The 22,701-nt window shown below is 36.7% G+C and overlaps 1 protein-coding gene across 3 annotated transcripts; it reads right to left on the reverse strand.

The window, feature by feature from the left end:
* Positions 1-4,599: 4,599 nt before the first annotated feature.
* On the reverse strand, positions 4,600-19,982 carry LOC132096313 (nardilysin-like). 3 transcript variants are annotated; one of them, XM_059501599.1, is made up of 31 exons: positions 19,846-19,982; positions 19,213-19,413; positions 18,660-18,921; positions 17,864-17,945; positions 17,613-17,766; positions 17,337-17,410; positions 17,152-17,247; positions 16,937-17,059; positions 16,793-16,850; positions 16,636-16,709; positions 16,482-16,551; positions 16,106-16,183; positions 15,849-15,969; positions 15,486-15,544; positions 15,313-15,367; positions 15,061-15,165; positions 14,831-14,954; positions 14,054-14,140; positions 13,829-13,948; positions 13,641-13,692; positions 12,189-12,339; positions 11,970-12,097; positions 10,628-10,790; positions 10,371-10,402; positions 10,107-10,245; positions 9,944-9,991; positions 9,248-9,300; positions 9,077-9,160; positions 7,944-8,151; positions 7,744-7,833; positions 4,600-5,206 (listed from the first exon to the last, which is right to left on the reverse strand). In XM_059501599.1, the coding sequence occupies exons 2-31, from the start codon at positions 19,386-19,388 to the stop codon at positions 4,985-4,987; spliced, it is 3,288 nt and encodes a 1,095-aa protein (XP_059357582.1). In that variant the 5' UTR covers positions 19,389-19,413; positions 19,846-19,982; the 3' UTR covers positions 4,600-4,984. The 3 variants fall into 3 exon arrangements, with proteins under 3 accessions (XP_059357582.1, XP_059357581.1, XP_059357580.1); XM_059501598.1 differs by having other exon boundaries at positions 19,213-19,506; positions 19,846-19,909; XM_059501597.1 differs by lacking the exon at positions 19,846-19,982 and having other exon boundaries at positions 19,213-19,809.
* Between the last annotated feature and the right edge of the window lie 2,719 nt (positions 19,983-22,701).

Here is a 22,701-nt window from a genome sequence, read left to right on the forward strand (position 1 = left end):
GCGTCATGTTTCACATGACCACTGTCCACAGAATATAGAGAGAAAAGTGACAGCGTTCACGACACATGGCTTTATCTTTTAGAAACGTGCTTGTGAGTTTATAATAGTCAAGAAATTAGGAAGCTTGAATGAAATCATAGTTTAAAAGAATCGATTGATTACATAAAAGTAAAATAGACTGCAAACCATTTGGTTGGTGGCAACCTAAGAACACCTAATTTTTTTATTACATTTATTTTTAAAACTGACAGTTGACTCTTGAAAATTTACATAATACATTCTTCATGCTGTAGCTATTTATCTATCTCAAAATAACTATAACTATATATATATATATATATATATATATATATATATAAAACAACAACAATATTATTATTTATAATAACATATCCAAGCCAAATTAACTACTTTATATAAATTATGCATTAAGAAGAAGTAACAGACTTTTTCATGTATCAGTGTTGTTGCAAGAAACTGGCAGATAGATCTTCAAAATGTACTTTTTAAAAAACATTTGTTTACAGAGCGTAATGGTCTACTGATTCTTTATTGCATATTTCATATTACATGACTGAACAAAACTGAACTGTCCCTTTAAGTATTTCTCAATTTGTTTTTGGCAACACGCAAAATGTGGAAAGATTAATGACGTTTGACATAAATTAATACACAATCACATGCACATATGCAAATCCCATCACAGACTCTTCCTCTCTTATATGCATGCATGCACATTCATGTGTGCTCACACACACAGCAAGGTGCCACATCATTGACAGATTTAATTATGAGGGCTAGCAGGGATTTGTTGCATAAATTAGAATAGTACCAACAGAGGGTATCTGTAACAAAGCTGTATGAAGGAGATTAAGAGCCTGCTCAACTCATCTGTGGCACTGAATGTAATGTAGGGAAAGTGCTTTAGTGCAAAGCTTCCATACTTGTTATTTGACATCTTTCTAATTAAATATTACACACGACACGGGAATGCCATTCCCTCCTTCCTGACTGCATTACACTGTCTTTAGACGTGAAGAAATTATTTAATTAAAATGCCACCTCGATAAGCATGTCAAGGTCTTAAACAAAACTTTTAAAACATGTAACAGTATACAAATATTACAAATATATATTTTGTAGACATTTGTAGAGTTTATAGACCCCAATTTTTTATAGATTTAAATGGGGTTAGTGTCATAAAGATCAAAGAGAAATTAAATATATTCCATTCTTTGTTATGAACATCATGAAATGCATTTAAACATGAAAATTAATCAAATAATTAAATTTCCACATTTTAGATATTTTATTTGTTGACCTGCATGTCAGTGACCATTAACTGATATCAGAGAACTGTGAAAAGTTTTAACTTTTAATACTGTGTAAAGTATTAACATGGTATAATTGACTGAGAGTTACTTTTGTTTCCAAATTTAAAAGAATGGACTGCATACTAATTTACGTGACATTTACATGGCCATGCTACATTGTGAATATTCAAAGCTAAACCATATTACACACACAGTGTCATTTTAACAAGTAATCAATAAAAAAGTTACTGTATGAATGTAATATAATCTAATTACAAGAACATCTTTGGAATCTGATTCCGTAATCCAAATGACATGTAATCACTTACCACCAAGCACTGATGATGATGTTCAGCTTTTTAAATTCATAACAGAGCAGTTCCACACACACACACACACACACACACACACACACACACACACACACACACACACACACACACACACAAAGTTATAATTACAACTACAAATTTATCTGTTATTAAATGAATTAAATTAGGCTGTTTGAATCTAGCATTAGACGCCATTATCTCAGTATCGAAAGGCCAGAAACAATTAACCTGTCTTACAGAAGCCCTTGTTTCATTCCCTGTGCTTTGCTGCCTGGAAGGCACATAATTTATGTCCTTCTTATATTTAACATGATCTGTAAGAGCAGCGAGACTCACAGCTCCATGAGTAAAGCTGAGAGAACTCCCTGTAGAGCAGGAGGAGGACTGTTCAAATATATCTGCCTTATTTATTCATATTATCCACCCGTTTCCTTTCTTACAACTCCTCCCATTTATGCAGATCATCAATTAAGACACCCTGCAGGAGTGAGATTTCTAATCGTCTAACTACAAAAGGCAGCCAGTGAATGCCAAGACAGTCTAAATATTTATAATGTGATCCCTCTTAAACTGTGCAGCTTTCAGCAGACTGATGAAACTCTAGCCAGTGTACCGCACCTCTACAGAGCGCTTCAGGACAGCAGGATCAGAACAATGAAAGGCGGGGTGGTGAGAGGAAAAGAGCTATTCTGGAGTACAAAGAGATCAACTCTCTTGCTGTGTGCTGCTATGTGCCTCCTGCCTGGACAAGGAGAACACAATGCCAACTCCATGTGGTGCCTGGTAAGTGTTGGCACTGTGACAATTCTCAACGTATTTACAGCTGAATGTAAGGTCACCTTTGGAGAGTTGAGGGCATGCTTTTTAAAATCACATTCGGTATAAATCACATCCATGTACAGTTCACCAGTGTTGGGTAAGTTACTCAAAAAAATGGGACGTTCTTTTAATTCTTCAAAGTGACGTTGACACTCAGCCAAGTATGGTGACCCATACTCAGAATTTGTGCTCTGCATTTAACCTATCCAAAGTGCACGCACACACACAGTAGTGAACACACACCCGGAGCAGTGGGCAGACATTTTTGCTGCAGCGCCCGGGGAGCAGTTCGGGGTTCAGTGCCTTGCTCAAGGGCACCTCAGTCATGGTATTGCTGGCCCGAGACTCAAACCCACAACCCTAGGGTTAGGAGTCAAACTCTCTAACCACTAGGCCACGACTTCCACATATACTTTCAAATAAATAACAGATAACTACATAAATTATTCTGGTCACATTTTGGGTTAGAGTCCAATTCTCACTATTACCTAACTATTAACTATGACCTTTGCCTCAATACTTCTAATCACTGCTTATTAATATTTAAAGTAGTTGTTAAGTTTAAGAATTGGGTAGGATTAAGGATTTGGAATAAAGTCTTGCACAACAAGACATTAATACGTGTTTTTAAAGTAATAATAAACAGCCAATATCCTAGTAATATACATGCTAATAACCAACTAATTAATAGTGAGAATTGGACACTAAAGTGTTACCAATATTCTTATTAAACTCACCAAAGTGTTTAAAGTTAGAAGGGTATATACAATACACAGTATTAAGTTCAATTACATAAGAAGTATGAGTAATTAAATTACAGAAAAAAATAAGAGTAATCCCTTACTTTACTTTTTCAAAGGAAAAGTAATTAAATTACAGTAATTACACCTAACATTGCAGTTTACATGATTATAATATTTTGCTATTCTATTGTAAATGGCACATTTTTGTCACTCAACATGAAACATTATTTTCAACACATTTTACTTTTGTAATCAAATAAAACAGGATATTCAACTAGCTTATTGGATTTTTATTTTAGGCCTACATGTTTTCTAGAATTTCGTTGGTGCAGTGGTAGAATCATGTCCACCCCCATTGCATTTTATACGATAGCCTACATTTTATAATATATTGCACATATTTTGAATGTTGTTAAAATATTCCTTTTATTATTATTATTATTTTTTTTACAATAAATAAATGTGTCTTTAATCAAACGTTGTCAGTCAGTTGTGCAACTGATAACTTTCTTCAATTCGTTACGGACAAAATAAAATAATTATCATTTGCAGTTCAGTGTATCAGATTATGATTCAATTAAAATTCGTGTTTTTGAACTATTCATTAAAAGAAAAGTCTCGTAAGAGTCATTTTGATCGGAAATCTGGCTAACGTACACTGGTTACATTAGCAAGCCTCCTTGCATTCCTAATATGATCCATACATTATGAAATGTATTTTCTCTCATTTGACACAGACAGCAAACTTACATTTAACACTCGAGTTTCTTTCGCCATGGCTCCGAAGATGCGGGAATAATTAATAATAATAAATAAAAATATTAGCACCAGAACGGAGCAAGGCGATTGGAGGAGTGAGGATAACCAGTATGCGTACTCTATGACGTCAGCTGAAAAGAAAAAAATGCTTCAGCGACAAAGAAAAATAAATAAAATTACATTTTCATATAAGACTATGAATACAAATATTTTGGTATTCAGAATTACATGCACCAATGAATCACGTACAACAAAACCAGAACGGTGTATCTAGTAAATAGTGTACATTTTGATTCCATGTTTGTTTTAATTTTTAAACAATTAAATGGTGATTTATGAAAGAGATGATGTTCAAATGCAGTCCATTATTAGCTTCACTGTGCTTTAATAAATATAAATTTGCACATTCTGAATTTAAGCAGTGATATTAGCCATTGCTCTGTTTTTCAGGTTGAAGTTCTTCCAAATGCAGAATGATGCTATAGAGAAAGAGTGAGAGAAGCATAATTTTGGTCTTGCACGCTCAAATGCTCACCTCTGAGCACCATTACACATCCTCAGCATCAAGCATCATCAACTGGCTACATAAAAAGCATTTTCATTCAAATATATAGCATACTTTTCAGCACGGTGTCAGAACATTATAAATTTATTAGTACAAACTTAACACCACAGACCTATTGATAAAATACACAATTCTGAGTAGTTTAAAGTCATGTTTATGTTCTAAGTCATGTTTATGATGACCCCCAATCTGAGTCCAGTCCATGCCCACCCGCCCGCCCGCCCGCACACACAAACACACTACATTCACAGCAATGTCATTTCAACAGCAGGGCTCATTATATGAATGCACACATGGCTGAAGCTTGTTTCTCAAATACGAGAGCATCGGGAGACCGCCGGCCCCTGCTCATCCTTGCTCAAGTATGACAGAGTAGATGAGAAGAAAGGATGAAAGATGGAGGTAGGGGGTGTGTGCTTGTGTGCCATCTGGCAGAGTGAGTCAATGCTTTGTTTATTTAAGAATCTTGTGGTAAGGGTATAGATTGAGGGTGGAAGTGAAGGCCTGGATGTCTGTAATGGTAGTTGCTGAGGCCAGTAAAGTGGAAGCAGGAAGGAAGGTGAGTTTGGAAACCTCCCCATATAATGACATCTTACTGCCTTCCTCCTCTTCCTTTCCAGCGGCCGACTCTTCTTCACTAGGAGGATCGTTTTCTTCTACTCCATAACCAACAACCTGAAAAGAAACCATTCATCATTCAGGCTGGCATCTAAAATAGTATATTCACTAAATAAAATATGAACAAACGTGCATTACACAAAGGAAACTAGTTCTTTAAAAAATAAAATCCACAAAAAGAAATAAAAACACTGAAAGATAATATTAATAATTGAAATAGTTAAAAAAGATACTTAGCAGACTAATGTCAGTTAAAAGGTAAGCAGGTTAATTTGAATATATGAAAATACATGAATAATGCCATAAGTTCATCTATTACGATAAAAAAAAAAGATCACAGCTACATAAATATCTACTGTAATATCAAAGTTTTAAGTGAATATATATATATACAGTACAGACCAAACGTTTGGACACACCTTCTCATTCAAAGAGTTTTCTTTATTTTCATGACTATGAAAATTGTAGTCACACTGAAGAAATCAAAACTATGAATTAACACATGTGGAATTATATACATAACAAAAAAGTGTGAAACAACTGAAAATATGTCATATTCTAGATTCTTCAAAGTAGCCACCTTTTGCTTTGATTACTGCTTTGCACACTCTTGGCATTTTCTTGATGAGCTTCAAGAGGTAGTCACCTGAAATGGTTTTCACTTCACAGGTGTGCCCTGTCAGGTTTAATAAGTGTGATTTCTTGCCTTATAAATGGGGTTGGGACCATCAGTTGTGTTGTGCAGAAGTCAGGTGGATACACAGCTGATAGTCCTACTGAATAGACTGCTAGAATTTGTATAATGGCAAGAAAAAAGCAGCTAAGTACAGGAAAACGAGTGGCCATCATTACTTTAAGACATGAAGGTCAGTCAGTCCGAAAAATTGGGAAAACTTTGAAAGTGTCCCCAAGTGCAGTCACAAAAACCATCAAGCGCTACAAAGAAACTGGCTCACATGTGGACCACCCCAGGAAAGGAAGACCAAGAGTCACCTCTGCTGCGGAGGATAAGTTCATCTGCGTCACCAGCCTCAGAAATCGCAGGTTAACAGCAGCTCAGATTAGAGACCAGGTCAATGGCACACGGAGTTCTAGCAGCAGACACATCTCTAGAACAACTGTTAAGAGGAGACTGCGTGAATCCAGCCTGTTCTCATCCCAAGGCGTCATATAGTGACACTCTTGACATTTCGTCAACATCCTACGCACATGGCACCCTCTAGCGTCAATATTAGAAGCATATAAAAATGGGCCAGAAGGCGCCTCCTAGCGGTCTAACCCTAACCCTAACCTATAATCTGTGTCTCATATTGACGCTAGAGGGTGCCATATGCGTAGGATGTTGACGAAATGTCAAGAGTGTCAGTATATGACGCCTTGGGATGAGAATGCGTTAGTGAATCAGGCCTTCATGGTAGAATATCTGCTAGGAAACCACTGCTAAAGAAAGGCAACAAGCAGAAGAGACTGGTTTGGGCTAAAGAACACAAGGAATGGACATTAGACCAGTGGAAAACTTTGCTTTGGTCTGATGAGTCCAAATTTGAGATCTTTGGTTCCAACCATCGTGTCTTTGTGCGATGCAGAAAAGGTGAACGGATGGACTCTACATGCCTGGTTCCCACCGTGAAGCATGGAGGAGGAGGAGGTGTGATGGTGTGGGGGTGCTTTGCGGGTGACACTGTTGGGGATTTATTCAAAATTGAAGGCATACTGAACCAGCATGGCTACCACAGCATCTTGCAGCGGCATGCTATTCCATCCGGTTTGCGTTTAGTTGGACCATTTATTTTTCAACAGGACAATGACCCCAAACACACCTCCAGGCTGTGTAAGGGCTATTTGACCAAGAAGGAGAGTGATGGGGTGCTGCGCCAGATGACCTGGCCTCCACAGTCACCGGACCTGAACCCAATCGAGATGGTTTAGGGGTGAGCTGGACCGCAGACAGAAGGCAAAAGGGCCAAACAAGTGCTAAGCATCTCTCGGGGAACTCCTTCAAGACTGTTGGAAGACCATTTCAGGTGACTACCTCTTGAAGCTCATCAAGAGAATGCCAAGAGTGTGCAAAGCAGTAATCAAAGCAAAAGGTGGCTACTTTGAAGAATCTAGAATATGACATATTTTCAGTTGTTTCACACTTTTATGTTATGTATATAATTCCACATGTGTTAATTCATAGTTTTGATGCCTTCAGTGTGACTCTACAATTTTCATTGTCATGAAAATAAAGAAAACTCTTTGAATGAGAAGGTGTGTCCAAACTTTTGGTCTGTACTGTATATATATATATAAAGTATGCTTTACAAAAAAATTTATATGAATGGAGAAAGATGCCAGATTTTGGTCAGCAGGGACTGGATCTATACAGATATATAGATATCTATACAGATATATAGATATCTATACAGATATATAGATATCTATACCTATATATATATATATAGAGAGAGAGACATATTAAGGGGTATTAATTGAAGAAAATGGAGTAAAAAAAAAAAGGGCAGGAAGAATTTTTAAAAAGCAACTCTCAATAATTCGATTCAATGCAGAGATGAATCTCAAGTGAGCGAGCGATGTTTCGGTAAACTTACATGTACACTGAGCTTCCTGTTTTCTTGACCCCAGTGCTCCATGAACCAGTTCACGAGTTCAGCCTTGGTCATAAGTTTCAGAGCATCAATCTGTTGTACAAGCAGAAAAAATATGACTATGTCCAAGTAGATTCCCACAATTCATCATTAACACATTGCTGAACTGTCAGACTTTGCCCATGTGCAACAGGGCTTCTCACCTCTCGGCTGAGTCTGTCGAAGACGTATTGCTGCGTGACCACCTCTGTCCAGTTCCTGTCGACCTCCTCGCCGAGATGGGTGTCTTCGCAACCCTTCAGCTTGACGAGAGCAGTCACCTGCGTCTTAAAAGCCTCATCACTCAAGCTGTTCATCTTTTCTCCAAAGCTCACCAGAAACTCCTCAATCTTTGTCTCCACGAGCTCAGTGCTAGAATGCAGAAAAAGAGTTCAGAAAAGAGAAAAGAAAAAGAGTTTTTGCACAATCTAACCTCAATTAGAGCTCAGATTAACAGTTACCATAATTTTCTATGTGTGGAAGTCATTTTTGCAGCATGCAGCGAACTGAACACAATAGGAAATACTTTTACAGTGCACTACTGTGGGAACATACCAGGGTTCCCACACTTCCTGACCTACACTACCATTAAAACTGATATTGAAAGAAGGCTCATGCTCACCAAAACCATTTATTTGATAAAAAATACATTTAATTTAAATACATAATTTTTGTTAAGCAGAATTTCCATCAGCCATTACTCCAGTATTCAGTGTCACATGATCACCTGATACATTTATTATTATTACAAATATTGTACACAGTCATGCTGCTTACAATTTGTGTAATCTGTCATACTCTTTTCAGGAACTTACTGATTCCAAATAATAAAAAAGAAAATCATGTAATATAAATGTTTCTACCTAAAGAAATACTTTAGAACAAAAGTAATTTGTTAAAAATTTAAACTACATTAATTTCCAAGAACTTATAAGACTTTTTTGGGGGGTATATGAATTGTAGAAAGTAAGTCACAATTCCCTTATATTTATTACAGTGGTAACCCTGATATATATTAACACAGCATTTCATAAGACAGACTTTTATAAAGCAATAAAATGTTATGCATGTTGTAAATACCTGGATGTATTGTTAACATTAAGTGTAGTCTGTATTTCATGTCAGAAATAATAAAGAGAGCCAATCAGTGTAAAGTAACACTCCAATTTAGTCAAGATAGAGGTGGAGATAAAGGTTAATTATGATTCTGAAGTCAAGAGGCAGCAGCTGCAGCACATAAATCAGATAATTCTGATGCAGCAGTGAACTGCAACCAAAAAGCACAGTGAGAGCTCACTTGAACTTGGTGGCCTGAGTCTCCACTGTGACTGAGAATCCAAGAACACCTGATGTGTTTCTACAGGTTGGGTAGACATGATATCTGTGAAAACAGATGGAGTACAACTAATTAAAACCAGCAACTGGAGCAAGATAATGTCTTAATGTTGTCTCTGTGCCACAGACTTACCCCAGCGTCTCTTTGGTTCGGAGGAAGTCAAAGCATGGCTCCTCCATGTGCATCTACAACAGGAGCAACAATGAGAAAACATAAGTTGTCATAGCATTAGAACTGCACAGAAGTCGGATATTGTATTTAACTGATATAAGGCAAATTTCTGAATAATTAGCCAATGGTTTTTAAAATTTATATTAAATGTTTTTGGTGTTTCTTTAATGAAGTTTTAGTTTAATATGCAGACAAAAAAAAAAACTTAAAAAAAAGAAGAGACAAAACCAGTTATAGACATTTGTCGTTCCAAAAGCTGTTATCAGCAGCGATTCACCAGCAAAAATAAATAAATCGTTGAACTTTTAGAACAGCACATTACACTTTACAATGAGAGCCAGCTCAACCTTTTAGAGTGTTTTAAAGCAACTGCTGAGAAAGACAGAGAACTGGACAGCATCCAAAGTCAGTCTTCAGTATAAAGTAAAGTGGATGAGTTGAGCTTATGGCCATGCAGATGTGTGTGCTCAGCGCCCTAGAGAGCAATATCTGAGAACTTCTTTTGAATCTGGCAAGAGGGACTGACTTTATTGCTTATAAAAAAACCCTGGGGCAGCTGTTCTTATACTTTTTTTATACATAGATAAAGCCACAATAACGTTTACTGTAATCTATACCCCCGTCATTATGAAGTCAGCAACCAAAACTCATTCTCACCACTAGTAGCTCCATAAGAGTGTGGTCACGTAGGTTCTTAGGACCGGACTATCAAAAGAAATACCAAAACAATATTAGGGACAACCACTGCTTTTTTAGGAATGCAATATATAAAAAGTAAATATGCCTATATGTTTGATCTAAACCACTGAACAAGTTTTACCTGGTAATACACAGTGACCTCAGAGTTTGCATCTCCCTTGTTGAGAGACTTCACTTTGCAGAGATGATGCTTCTGAGGAAGCTCTACCACTCTGAAGAGAACAGGGACCTCTACTGACAGCTTCTTGAATTGCAATTTGCTGAAAGTGGAAAAAAAACAAACAAAAAAAAGTGATCAGAGTGAAAATCAGAGTGAATCTGATTCAGTTTTTTTAAAAATAGTGAAGGTGCTACACAAAATAAGCTGGTAAAAAAAAGTGCTTACTTCGTAACATACTGCAAAAATCCCATGGATTCCTACAGATTCAAAAAAATAAAATAAAATTCAAAAGATCTTTATATTTCATAATAGAACAACTGCAGTTATACACAGTAAACTTAAAAGCTTTTTTACTTATACAAGCATTACCTAATATTCTAAGTAAACATTAATACGCAGTAAGCTCTATCAGCAGCATTTGTGGGATATTTTGAGCCTGGAGTGTTCTTTGAAAAACAAATCAGTGTATAGTGTATACTCACAGTGCTAGTGAAGTTTCCCTGCACTAGTCCTTCAGCATATAGCTCTGACTTGAAGCTGCCTACAAACTCCATGAGCTCATCCACACTGAGCCCATCCAGCACAGCCTGGTACTTCTGAATGATTGACCAGCGGGAGTGCTCTAGAATCAGAAGCCTCACGTCTCTGAGGAGACACATAGAGACAGACAAGAGAGTAATGAGTGGAAAAGCATGCATTTTTTTTTCATTGAAAAGATATATACCGTATTTTCCGGACTATAAGTCGCACTTTTTTTTCATAGTTTGGCTGGTCCTGCGACTTCTAGTCAGGTGCGACTTATATATCAAAATTAATATGACATGAACCGGGAGAAATGAACCAAGAGAAAACATTACAGCCCTCTCGCGGCTGTAGACGGTAATGTTTTCTCTTGGTTGTTGGTTCTAAATAAATGCGACTTATAGTCCGGTGCGACTTATATATGTTTTTTCCTCGTCATGACGTATTTTTGGACTGATGCGATTTATACTTAGGTGCCACTTATAGTCCGAAAAATACGGTAGTAATAAAGACTCTGGCATAAGGGACTGCGGGGGTTGCGGAGGAACCCATCATGGTGTTCCAAGCCAATTATATTATGCTTCATTTCGCCTATCCTAGTTCAGTTTTGACACAACATTGCTCGACAAGCGGCATCCAAACGCTACAAATCAAAAGTCTGAGGTCAGTAAGTTTTTCTTTATGTAATTTAATTTAGACTTTCATTCAGCAAGGATGAAGGAATTTTTTTTTTAAGATTCACAATTACGACATTTCTTGAGCACCAAATCAGCATTTTAGAATGACCTCTGAAGGATCACGTGACAGCTGAAAATTTATCTTTGCCATCACAGGAGTACAATAAATTATGAAACTGTATTTTTTTTATTTTACTAATATTTCACAATATTATTGTACTTTTCTGTATTTTTATAAATGCAGCCTTGGTGAGCAAAGACTTATATAAAAAACATTAAAAACAAATCTTATTGACCTAAAACTTATGGAAGTTAGTGTATATACAAGTGTATTTACACAGATGTTTTAAGGTGGCAAAAGTGTATTCACACTAAATCACAATTGCAAGAAACAAATGTCACATGCTTGAATGTTGCACACAATAGATTGGCACTGTAAAAACACTAAAAATCGACTTGAATTAGTCCATCTGATTGGTATTTTCTAAATAAAATAAAAAAACGAAAAAAAAAAAAAAGCAAAAAACTTTTGATAAGAGCGCTTGTGTATGATGTCACTACTTATGGGGGGGGCTACAGGCATATATAAAGTGTAGGTGGACTGAAGGCAAATTTAAAGACACACTTTCCAAGCTTCTCAGGCTTGATGAGGATGTTAAAGTAGGTTTTCTTTAACTGCTCTGCAAACATGCTGAATACATCAGGAGCAGCGGAGAAATCAGCGAGATAATCCACAATCAGGTTGAACAGCAACTGCAAAAAATAATAAAAATATAAATAAAAAATACAAATAAAAAAAAGACACCAATTTCTTCATATGATCTGATTTGTGCCTGTTAATTACCGGCAGTTTGTGGTTGAAACCTTTAACCTTGATGACAAGACCATGCTCTCCTGCAACCAATTTATATTCTAGCTGGGCTACATCAGCTTCGTAGGCTGGCTCCGCCAAGTTATGCACCAGGATATTCACAAACAGGTCAAAAAGCACCAGGCTAAGTGGAGGTGAGATGAAAGAACAAAGAGAATATCAGATGGAAAGGTAAATGGATGAACAAGAATATGAACTAGAGATAGTGATTCCTAAGACCTGAGCAGACACACTAATGGCTAGATGGGCTTTCCATGGCTTCAGCATTTACAAGATCAGCTGGAATGACTGTATGTACTGACATTAGGGGTGTAACGGTACGCAAACATCACGGTTCGGTACGTACCTCGGTTTTAAAGTCACAGTTCGGTTCATTTTCGGTACAGTAAGTGAAAGAAATGCAAACATTAAACTGCAGGTTGTTTATTACTATAAACTTTTTTTAACAATGTTTACACTTTTTTAAAAATATTTTTAAATAAAATATATATAAAATAAAAAAAGAATAAGAAATAAAATACTGCTGCAAAGTTCTCCACTAAATAAAACTCTCAGTCTCAAACCAATATCATATAATAAAATATAATTTAAAATATAAATAAATAACTATAATTACAGTGCAGCATTACCAATCCCAGCTTGTAGGCCTGCTCATATTTAAAAAATATATATAACTTTTCCAAAGTGTAAAGTGCAGTATGAACAGTTTCAGTTTTTAGACCTGCTCAGATTTCGTTATTGCATTGGACCGATCGGAATCAAGAGCAAAGGTCTGTTTAAATGCCGACGGGAGCTGCGTTTGAATTACAATTGTTTTTTTTCCTAGTTGTAGTGATGTTCACACTCGCGTGATGCCTTTTGAAAACCTTAGGCCGGTGGCACACTGGCATATTGCACCTGTCAAACATAGTCTATTTTGCCGTCAATACTGTTGACGGTGTCCTTTATCAGTAGGCTTTATATTTATTCTCAACATGAAGTATAGATATTGTTGTCGTGAAGACAAGATCCTGGTCTGTCGGCGGTCTCCCGCTTTGTCACCTACAGTAGCAGCAGCGCGCCAGCGCCGTGTCAGGCACGATTCTGGTGTGTAAAGACACAGAAAACACGAAGCAGCCGTCACGCAATTGACACGCAGCAGAAACGCCATGCAGCCAGTGTGTTGCCGGCCTTAGAATCAGCTGCAGGGCGGGATTTGCGCTGAACGCGGAGACTTCCGCCACTTAATATGTTCGTTTGGAGACCTGACACAGAGTACCCTGTCAGGGTGTTTGGAAACACGAAAATTTACCTTTGTTCCGGACACAAAATATTATATTCGGTCATTCGGTACACACGTGCACCGTACCGAAAGCCCTGTACCGAAACGGTCCAGTACGAATACACGTACCGTTACACCCCTAATTGACATGATTTTCAGCTTACTTTTTTGGAGACTTCTGAACCACTGGTGATATGAGGTGGAACCGCACGTACGCTGTAGGAAAAGAGAGAAAACAGAAGTGTGAGCTGGTAATTGAGCACAGAGGTTCATTAGTTCCCACTCAATCTATTTTGCTATTGGACATCGGAGACATGATATATATTGAGTGTAGAGAAAAATACAACGACACCTTTGGGGATCTTGAACTTGTTGTCCTTCTTATACCACAAACACCCTCTGTCATTGTTCATTATTCTGACAGGGTACTCTGTGTCTGGACAGTCAGAGGTTTTGAGGGTGAAATCAGTGGCTGGAGGAGAAAAGAGACAAAAGAATAATTGCAAACAGTCTTGAAACAAGCTACAGATACAGTACATAGCAACAGCATTAAAATACATCAACTGAAGACACCCACCGATGAACTTATTTTCAGCAGGCAGGTGAAGGCTTGGGTTTAAATCGAAATCTCCAGCCCAAAGCTCTCTCCAGTGCTGCTGTATGTCTTTAAGGAAAAAAAAAATACATGGTTCAAACAAGTGCTTGTGTCTCCAGAGCTGCACAATATAGAGGAACATGCTTAATGCTATTTCCTTAATCACTTGAGATAAACCTAAGATTAATTATGAATACATTTCAAGTAGATTTGAAAAAGGAAATAATATAATTCAATAAACATGTCAGCTTCAGAAATAGCTTTTTTTTTTTTACTTAAGCAATAGGAAACTGCTTGTTGTGCTTAGACTCAAATTTATTTTTTGAGTAACAACAATCTCAATCTACTAGTATACTAATATCAGCTATCATTTCCTGCAGTTATTATGTTCAAAACAAACATATTCCTACAGAACCAAAGTACTTCTTAATTTTGGCATCAGTTATCCTTCTACAGCTGCATTGGCTACAAGGACTCATAATCTACAGCAAATTCTCCACTTTAAACTGTCACCACCGCTACTTGTTTTAAAATTATTAAATGTATAATTGTGTGGTTAAAAACCTTTTAGAAAATCTTTTTTAAATTAGTTAATCCACAATTTTCTAATAATTCAACACTAGCTTCTCACTTTCACTTCCAGAGTAATCTAATACGGACACAGATTCTAAGACACCAATTTTTATTATTTTTTTTTTTTTTTTTACTTCTGATCCTGAATATGGTACTTTTTAACTGGAAAAAAAAAATTGTACAAACCCTCTACACTGTACTGGGTCCCAAACCACTTTTCCCTGAGCGGGCACTGGCCTTCATGCTCGGGGGACAAAAGGAGCAAGTTTGCCTTCTCTGGGGTGAGGAGGTTTAGTGCAGCAGAGATCACCTAAGAGTGAGAGAGAGAGAGAGAAAAAAAAAAATCACAATTACTGTTTTCACACAAATGTGTACCCAAAAATCTAAATTCAGTGCTGCATGTGATGGGCAAGTACCTCTGGTTTGAACTCAAACATTAGCTGGTCTCCTGTCAAGAAGTCCTCTTTTGGGAACAGCTGCATGTTTTCACAGATGTCCTCCACATATTCAATAGCATCAGTCTGTAAAAGCATCACTGTGAGTGCAGTGTCTACAAACAAATACTCCTATACATCTCTTTTTAATTATTTCTAAAAGCTGGAAATACAAAAACACTCCATTGTTGGTGAGGAACAGCTAAGCACTCATAGGCTGACAAATAACCTTACCTGCTCCTGATAGTGGAATTCATTGGCCTCAATCTTTTGAATTTCTTCATATATTCTGCCAAAGAGAAGCAAACTTTTTGTGGTATCTTTCAAGCTACATTATTTAATGTAGTGTATGTGTAAAGTTCTGCAATTATCCTTCTCGAGATAAACACTTCACATCAAGGACCTACCTCTGTTGGGGCCCAAGGGTCTGAAGCATTTTCAAGTACTGGAAGACCAGGTGAGCAACCTGAATGAAGAAAACCATCCAGATTAGTGGGGCTAAACTTTATAGCAACGTGTCTGTTATAATTTAGGATGGCAAAGGGGTGTGTTTGTGCCTCAGAGGCTTTGTAATCCTATTTTACACACATTTAGCAAAGCTGTTAGTTTCTCAGCTTCCCCCATATTTCTATAATGACATTAAGTGTGAAAACAATATAATATCTTAAGGATATTAAGATACTGTACTGCATAATTTGGACATGCACTAGTAGTGTAGGATCAAAGAAATGTAAAACAATGCAATGTCTAGACTGGTGACCCATGCAGACCTCATAGAAGTTCTGGAAGCCCTCATCAGTAAGAGTGATGGAGATACTAAATATTGAATAGGTGGTGTTCTGATCAAAACCAGTTTCACTGTTTCCTCCAAACAAAGCAAGAGCCCAGCACCTAGAGCGAGAGAAAGAGATTCGATTTCAGTTTCTGGAGTTAGTGCAAAATTTATGCTGCTTGTACAGATTAGTTACAATGAAAGTAGAACCAGCTTGTCATTTATTAAAGCCAAATCAGGAGAGAAAGGACTTACTTCCTCCTAAGCATGGACAGGATACTTCCAGTTCCCTCATGGCCAATCAGCCAAGCAATGTAATGCAGAGGCTTTACCCTGAGGACCAACATAAAGAGCGTCGGTTAAGCATCGTATTATAAAAATAAATAATATTGGCATTCCAATAAAGACCAATAAAATTGATATGTAAAGTCCGAGTGAAATGGCTAAAGATGTGGATATATTGTATACTGCGGATGTGTTTTTAACAGCACTTTTGAAAGATGTTGTTTTGAATACAGGTCAGTAAAAATGACTGAAACTTACTGTAGATCACTTCTTATATATATATATATATATATATATATATATATATAAAAAGGAGCCTCACAGAGTGCAATCATGACTGGTTTACCTGTAGTACTTCTCTTGAGGTGGTAGAGCCCATGTGATGGTGAGGGCATGTACTTTTCTAACAGGTACCACTGCAACAAATAACAAACTGAATATTAATAGTGAGTTCTAGAGTTTCGTTAAACCTCACTTGAGCAGTAAGTTCTACGGCATACCTCGGTAAAGTTTGTTGAAAGCAGGTGTTTCAAAGGGGCTCAACTGGTCTGAAAAATCAGGTTTCGGCTGTCCACTGAATGGCATTGAGAAACTCTTTAAATACATTTATATTATCACATTTTACAAATTTTGAAAAAGGGCTTTGGTTGAGCTTACTTGTTGGGTACCTGACTGAAGATTTCTCTAACCCATTCCTCAAGGGTGTCAAGACTCTCTGTGAAGGTTGAAGCAGAAGAGATTTTAGGATCATCTTCTATTAGAAATTCCATAATAAAGTTAAGTCCTGCATACTGTACCTACCTTTAGACTGCACAGCTAAGGTCATATAGTGGGCAGAGTAGTATCTCTTCCAAAACTCACGGAGCCGCTTGTAAACATTGATATTCTTTTCCTTAGGCTCAGTCTTCAGGGTCTGTGCATTACCTTAAAAACAAATCACAAGACCATCAAAAAAAAGCAACTTTAGAATAAACCCAGGAGCTACTCTAAAGCAGCTTTCAACGTGTTTGACTTACCCCAGCAGAACTTGCTCATGGGATGGTTGGGCTTTGCTAGGCTGCCAAAGAGCATTTCCTTACGGTGAGAGTCTGAAGGCTTAGCAAGCTGATATTCTGTAGCAAACAAAAAAACATCAGGCTGTTAAACTGCACAGTTGAGCTATCAACAATATTTTAATCTGTAATATAAATGCTTTACTCACCACTGTCCACAGCCTCAACCTCTCGGTCGATGGCGTCTTCAATCATAAGAGGACAGATGAAAAATTGAGCCCATCTGAGAAAACATTAAAAAGAGACGATCACATTATTTTAAAGGTTATGTACAACCAAAGGTTAAAAACATATAATCGCATTTGCTTTTATTTCAATGCCTTTGGTTAGATAAATACTCAACAGGATTGCGTTAAGTATTCTGGACAGGATAAGAGGTGATGTGATGTGATGTGATAAGATCACATCTTTAAGAGCTGCTTCACCTGTCAAGGGCTTCTTTGAAGCGTTTTCTCTGGACGTCAAATTGGAAAATGGTTCTCTCACAATCAGTGGAAGCATTATCACTGCCGCCATGTTTTTTAAGGAATGCATCAAAGCCATTTTCAGAAGGGTACTTTTCACTGCCCATGAACACCACTGGGAAGTAGAGAGGTACGTTTGAGTTAAACATTATCATTGAGAATAAAGCATTATTGAATACAGTAATGGCAAAACAAATGCATGTGTGACTTACTGTGTTCCAGAAAGTGTGCAAGGCCAGGTAGGTCATTAGGGTCACTGAAACTTCCTACCCCAATACAAAGGGCCGCTGCAGACTTATTTCAGAAAAAATAAAAAATACATTAAACTGTGCTGAAATACAAATACTATAACACACTTTAGCTGATATTTTTATGTAATGGCCAATTTAATGCCATATTATTGATCATAACAGATAAAATAGCTTTGAATTACTCTAAGAAAAACACTACAAACTAATATAAGTCATTTTAAATGCTACAAGTGAATCTAGGCATCAAAACATTATAGTGTACAGTAACAGGAAATGGATATTCATTTGAGATTGGCTAAATATTACATGTAACAGTGCCATTAAATTAAATGTAAAAAATGTAAAAAACAAATCCATAATAAAATATCCAATACTGATAAAGATAACTTAACACACAAATCTGTAATATCAGCTGACATAGCATTTATTCTTCAAGTTACGATTGAACACGTAGTGACAGATCTGAATTGTTATAAAATAATATAAAAACATTTTTTAGTGGGGACTATCCATCAGTTGTTGTCAGGATGAATGAAGAGCTGAATTTGAGTTTTAAGTCGATTGTAAGAAAGGGGCTGTGTTTAAGCAGACCAAAAGATTCGAGAAGTCATTTCACAGGGATATTGAATTATTACGGTTTGAAAAATAGGTGAGTTCAAAGAAATGCTTTAATATATAGGTTCAACTAAAAAAAACAAACAAAAAAAATAAAACAACCAGTATCAGTGTCTGAATCGCTAGACAGCAAGACACAAACCTGTTTTTCAGATCCCTTTTTCTTCTTCCTGTCGTCGTCCTCGTCAAGCTCTTCAAAGTCGCTATCTTGACTGTCCCCTTCTTCTTCACATTCCTCATCCGTTCCTTCCCCTGAGTCTCCCTCCTCTTCCTCTCTTGCTGCCTCCTCTTCTTCCTCCTCCTCCTCTTCTGAATCTTTATCATCCTCATCTTCAGTTTTCCCATCTAAACCACTCAGATCAGAGATCAGCAGAGCCCTCAGTCCACTACTCAGCTCAATGTATCTGGACAAAAAGAGAAAAAATAAAATAAAAAAATCTGTTAGCTGGTTTAGTCGTCAGCACTTGCATGCAGTGTTGTGTTACACACTCAAGAGATGCAACCAGAGCTTGTGTTTTACTCGTGTGATCTCATATTTCTGTTAACTCCTGGCCTTAAGTGCCAACATACTGTATCATTCATACTGTAAAATGATCTTTTAGAAGCAGTGACTTGTTACTTTAAGAATAAGGCAGAAGCTGAACAATAGTACCTAGTTATCGGCGTTTAAAATCTGTACATGTGGACTTGTATACCTGTATTGTTTGGGGTCACTGGGAGATTTAACAATTTGAGGGTCTCCCTGGTTGTCCTCTCCACCACTGTCCCCTGGAGGTGCGTTGGGGTCTCTGAGGGCTTCTCCCCGGTCTGGACCAGCAGACTGAGCAGCACTGCTGGATGCAGCACTCTTGAACTTGTTTGTCTGTGGCATCTTGAGCAATGATGCTACTTTAGCACTGGAGTTGAGGTGAAAGGGGCGGGTTATGACCGTGCTACAAAACGGGAAACGCACGCGCAGCTTCGAACAGAGTAATACTGACTTTATCAGTCTAAAAGAAACGATACTCATATTAGAAACAGGGTGACCTTAAAAATACATACATTATGTAATCTATCTTGAATGACAGAAGGAATCGGGCTTTTGGTGAAAGAATATTTTCACTTCAGAGACAGATATTTGTACAATATATATTTGTATCATCACCACTATGCTACAATGAAGCTAATCTGCTACATAGTGACACAATTTAATATAAACCAAAAGCGCTCAACCTTGCTATGGATAACAAACGACATTAGATAATTTATCTAAAACATGATATGCCCAAGCCCGATGAGTCCATCACATTATTTAACAAAGTTTACCAAGTTTCATCGCATTCTCATACCTGCTATCCTTAGGGTGGGTCAGCCGAACTTTACAGCACTCAGCATCTATGCAACAAGAAGAGTTGTAATTGGTCAAATGTCACAGGCGTAGAAAAACGCAACTCTCTGATTGGCCAAAATCATTGCTATACATGATGCTGTTTTATCTGTCTCAGCAATTCACAAGTTTATGTTGTGAACCGTTTACTAAATTAGCGGCAGAATTGTGTAATGACGCCTTGTCTATATTACCTGACTGTCTTTTAGTAAATGCCTGAGACTATATTAGGATATAATATATATATATATATATATATATATATATATATATATATATATATATATATATATATATATATATATATATATATATATATATATATATATATATATATATATATATATATATATATAATATATATTATTTAAGAGTTACGTATAAGCGTGTATCAACATTGATTTTGGAACTGATCCCAGATAAATCATCCTGAAGAAAATTATGTACAGGATTGGTAAGACATTTACAAAATATATAACTGAAGATGATCTCATGGAAACTTAAATATACCCCTTCCCTTAGTAATATACATACAAAAAAAAAAAAAAAAAAATATGGACGTTATCCACCAACCTCCCAAACACATGTATGACTTCATATATGACCTTTAGAAAAGCTGTAATGATAAGACTGTCTTAAGATACTACCATATACCATGGCAATATATTTGTCAAAGTCAATATTAACTCTTTTAAGTTTTACATGTAATATAATTGACAGAAAAATTAGTAAAAAAAAATATATAAAAAAAATCTGATTTCAGGAATTGTGATTAAATACCTCAGATACATACATATTTCTGGCTATTTAGTAATTTAGAACAAGGCTTTTTATTTTATTTGGTTTTATTATATCTTAGATTGCTGACCAGCCTGTATTGAATATTCAGTAAACTGATATGCACAGACACAGCTTAAGTGTTCTTTTGAATCTTTATTCATTTCTAATTAATTACCAACATCCCATGTGAAGGGAGACTGATAAATACTGCATCCAAGACAGCCAGATGTGGAACAGTATAGAATGCTGAGCTGTCGTTATAATACTATTAAGTGCTAACTCAGTGTTTTCAGTCGCATATCACATTACTGCTGCTGTGGATAAGACCATGCTTAAGTCATAGCTAATGTGTTTAATGAGTTCTGCTGTGGATGAAAGGAATAGATGGTTTTCTTGCAAGGTTCTTATTTGCTGATGTTTAGAACAGGTAATCTGTGCTTAGTAATTTAATTCTGGTTAATTGTTTCTATATTTTATAATTGGAAGGCTCTCAAGTGGAGATAATCATAATCATTGGATTCCTTCCCTGTATAATCCTGTGTGGGTATTACATGCCCGTGAACACGCTTGCATTGTTTAGTAGTGGATGAGTGAGACGGTCTCCGCCAGTAGGGGGAGCGCTCGTCATGGCATACTTTCTGCTTCATTTAGTGTTGCTGCTTTGATGTAATCTTTTAGCATCTCAAGTATGATGCTTCACATGATAAGAGGTGATTTCCCTTGGAGCACTACTCCTGTTTTGCGAAATGCTGTGTCACAACATTTTGAGTTTAGGTCTGGTGTGTTTAAATTTTTAACAAGATGCTTTTGACAAGGAAATGCTAGGCCAGAAAAGCACTCGAACAGGAAAACAAATGAGACTGAAAAAGCCCTCGTGCAAACATTTATTTATGCCAAGGATAATAAAAGTATGTCAGTGAAAAAATAAATAATTCCAAGCAAAATAATTTCAAATTCAAAATGATTAATATAACACCAGATTTAGATATTTAGAAAGAATACAAATAAAGTGGATCTTTAAATAATGTTTTATGGATATATAAGTGTCATTCTGTATTAGAAATGAATGCTGATTTTTAATGGATTTACATACACATAATATATAGATAATTAAGCTATTGTGTCCTACTTTACTTAAAGTCACCCTATATTGAATGGCCCTGAATGGTTTTATGAAAACATGATTTTACTCAAGATTCAGTCACATCATTCAGAGTCAGATATTTCCTACTATTTGCCGTCGTCCATGGCAACACTGTATATCCGGTAACTCAAGCAGTGCTATTTTTTTCAGAGCACGAGTATTAATGTGTTAATATTACAGTAACATTGCGGCAGTGTTTGTCTTGTTGCTAGGCTGATTATTTTGTAAATTTCATCCACTGCACTTAATCCATCAGGAGTTTACATGGGGACTCCAAAGGACAGATTCCCATGGCATCTGATTTATATCCTAATAAAAATGGGAGGGTAGTTTAATTAGCTTAACACTGGTTATCGCTCAAGGCTGGCCATCCTTAGTGGTGGTCCGTGTGTTTGCGGAGAGGGGTCATTGCTCTGTGGTATCCACGAGGTGTGCCTAACTAAATAGTAACAGCACCTGTGGATCCAGATACCCCCCTCTCCAGCACCTCAGTGGCAGCGACGCTCTTCATCTTCTGGGTAATTAATGACCAGCTTCAGGCTAAATGAGCTTCAAATGGCCTGACCACCAGATAACATCTCGTGAATTTTTTTTGCTGGAAAAATTGCACTGCTAATTGTGTCTCTTCAGTTGTTGCAAATTGAGACATTTGGTTTTGTTGGTTTCATGTGAGGGGGATTTATAATTGAATGAGAGTGCTTGAAGTGATTTGTTAATTAGTCAAAGGTGGTGAAAATCATGTGCATCCTTAATATAATCATTCTTCAAACAAAGCTAATCTTTTGTAATAATATTAATACACACAATTACTTGCTTAAACTGATCAGTAAGTGAAAAGTATGGCATGGCTATTATACCATTATGGAAGGGAGATTGAATTGTTTCTTTGAAGGT

The sequence above is a fragment of the Carassius carassius genome, chromosome 20 (assembly GCF_963082965.1).
Source record: "Carassius carassius chromosome 20, fCarCar2.1, whole genome shotgun sequence".
Lineage (NCBI taxonomy): Eukaryota > Metazoa > Chordata > Actinopteri > Cypriniformes > Cyprinidae > Carassius > Carassius carassius.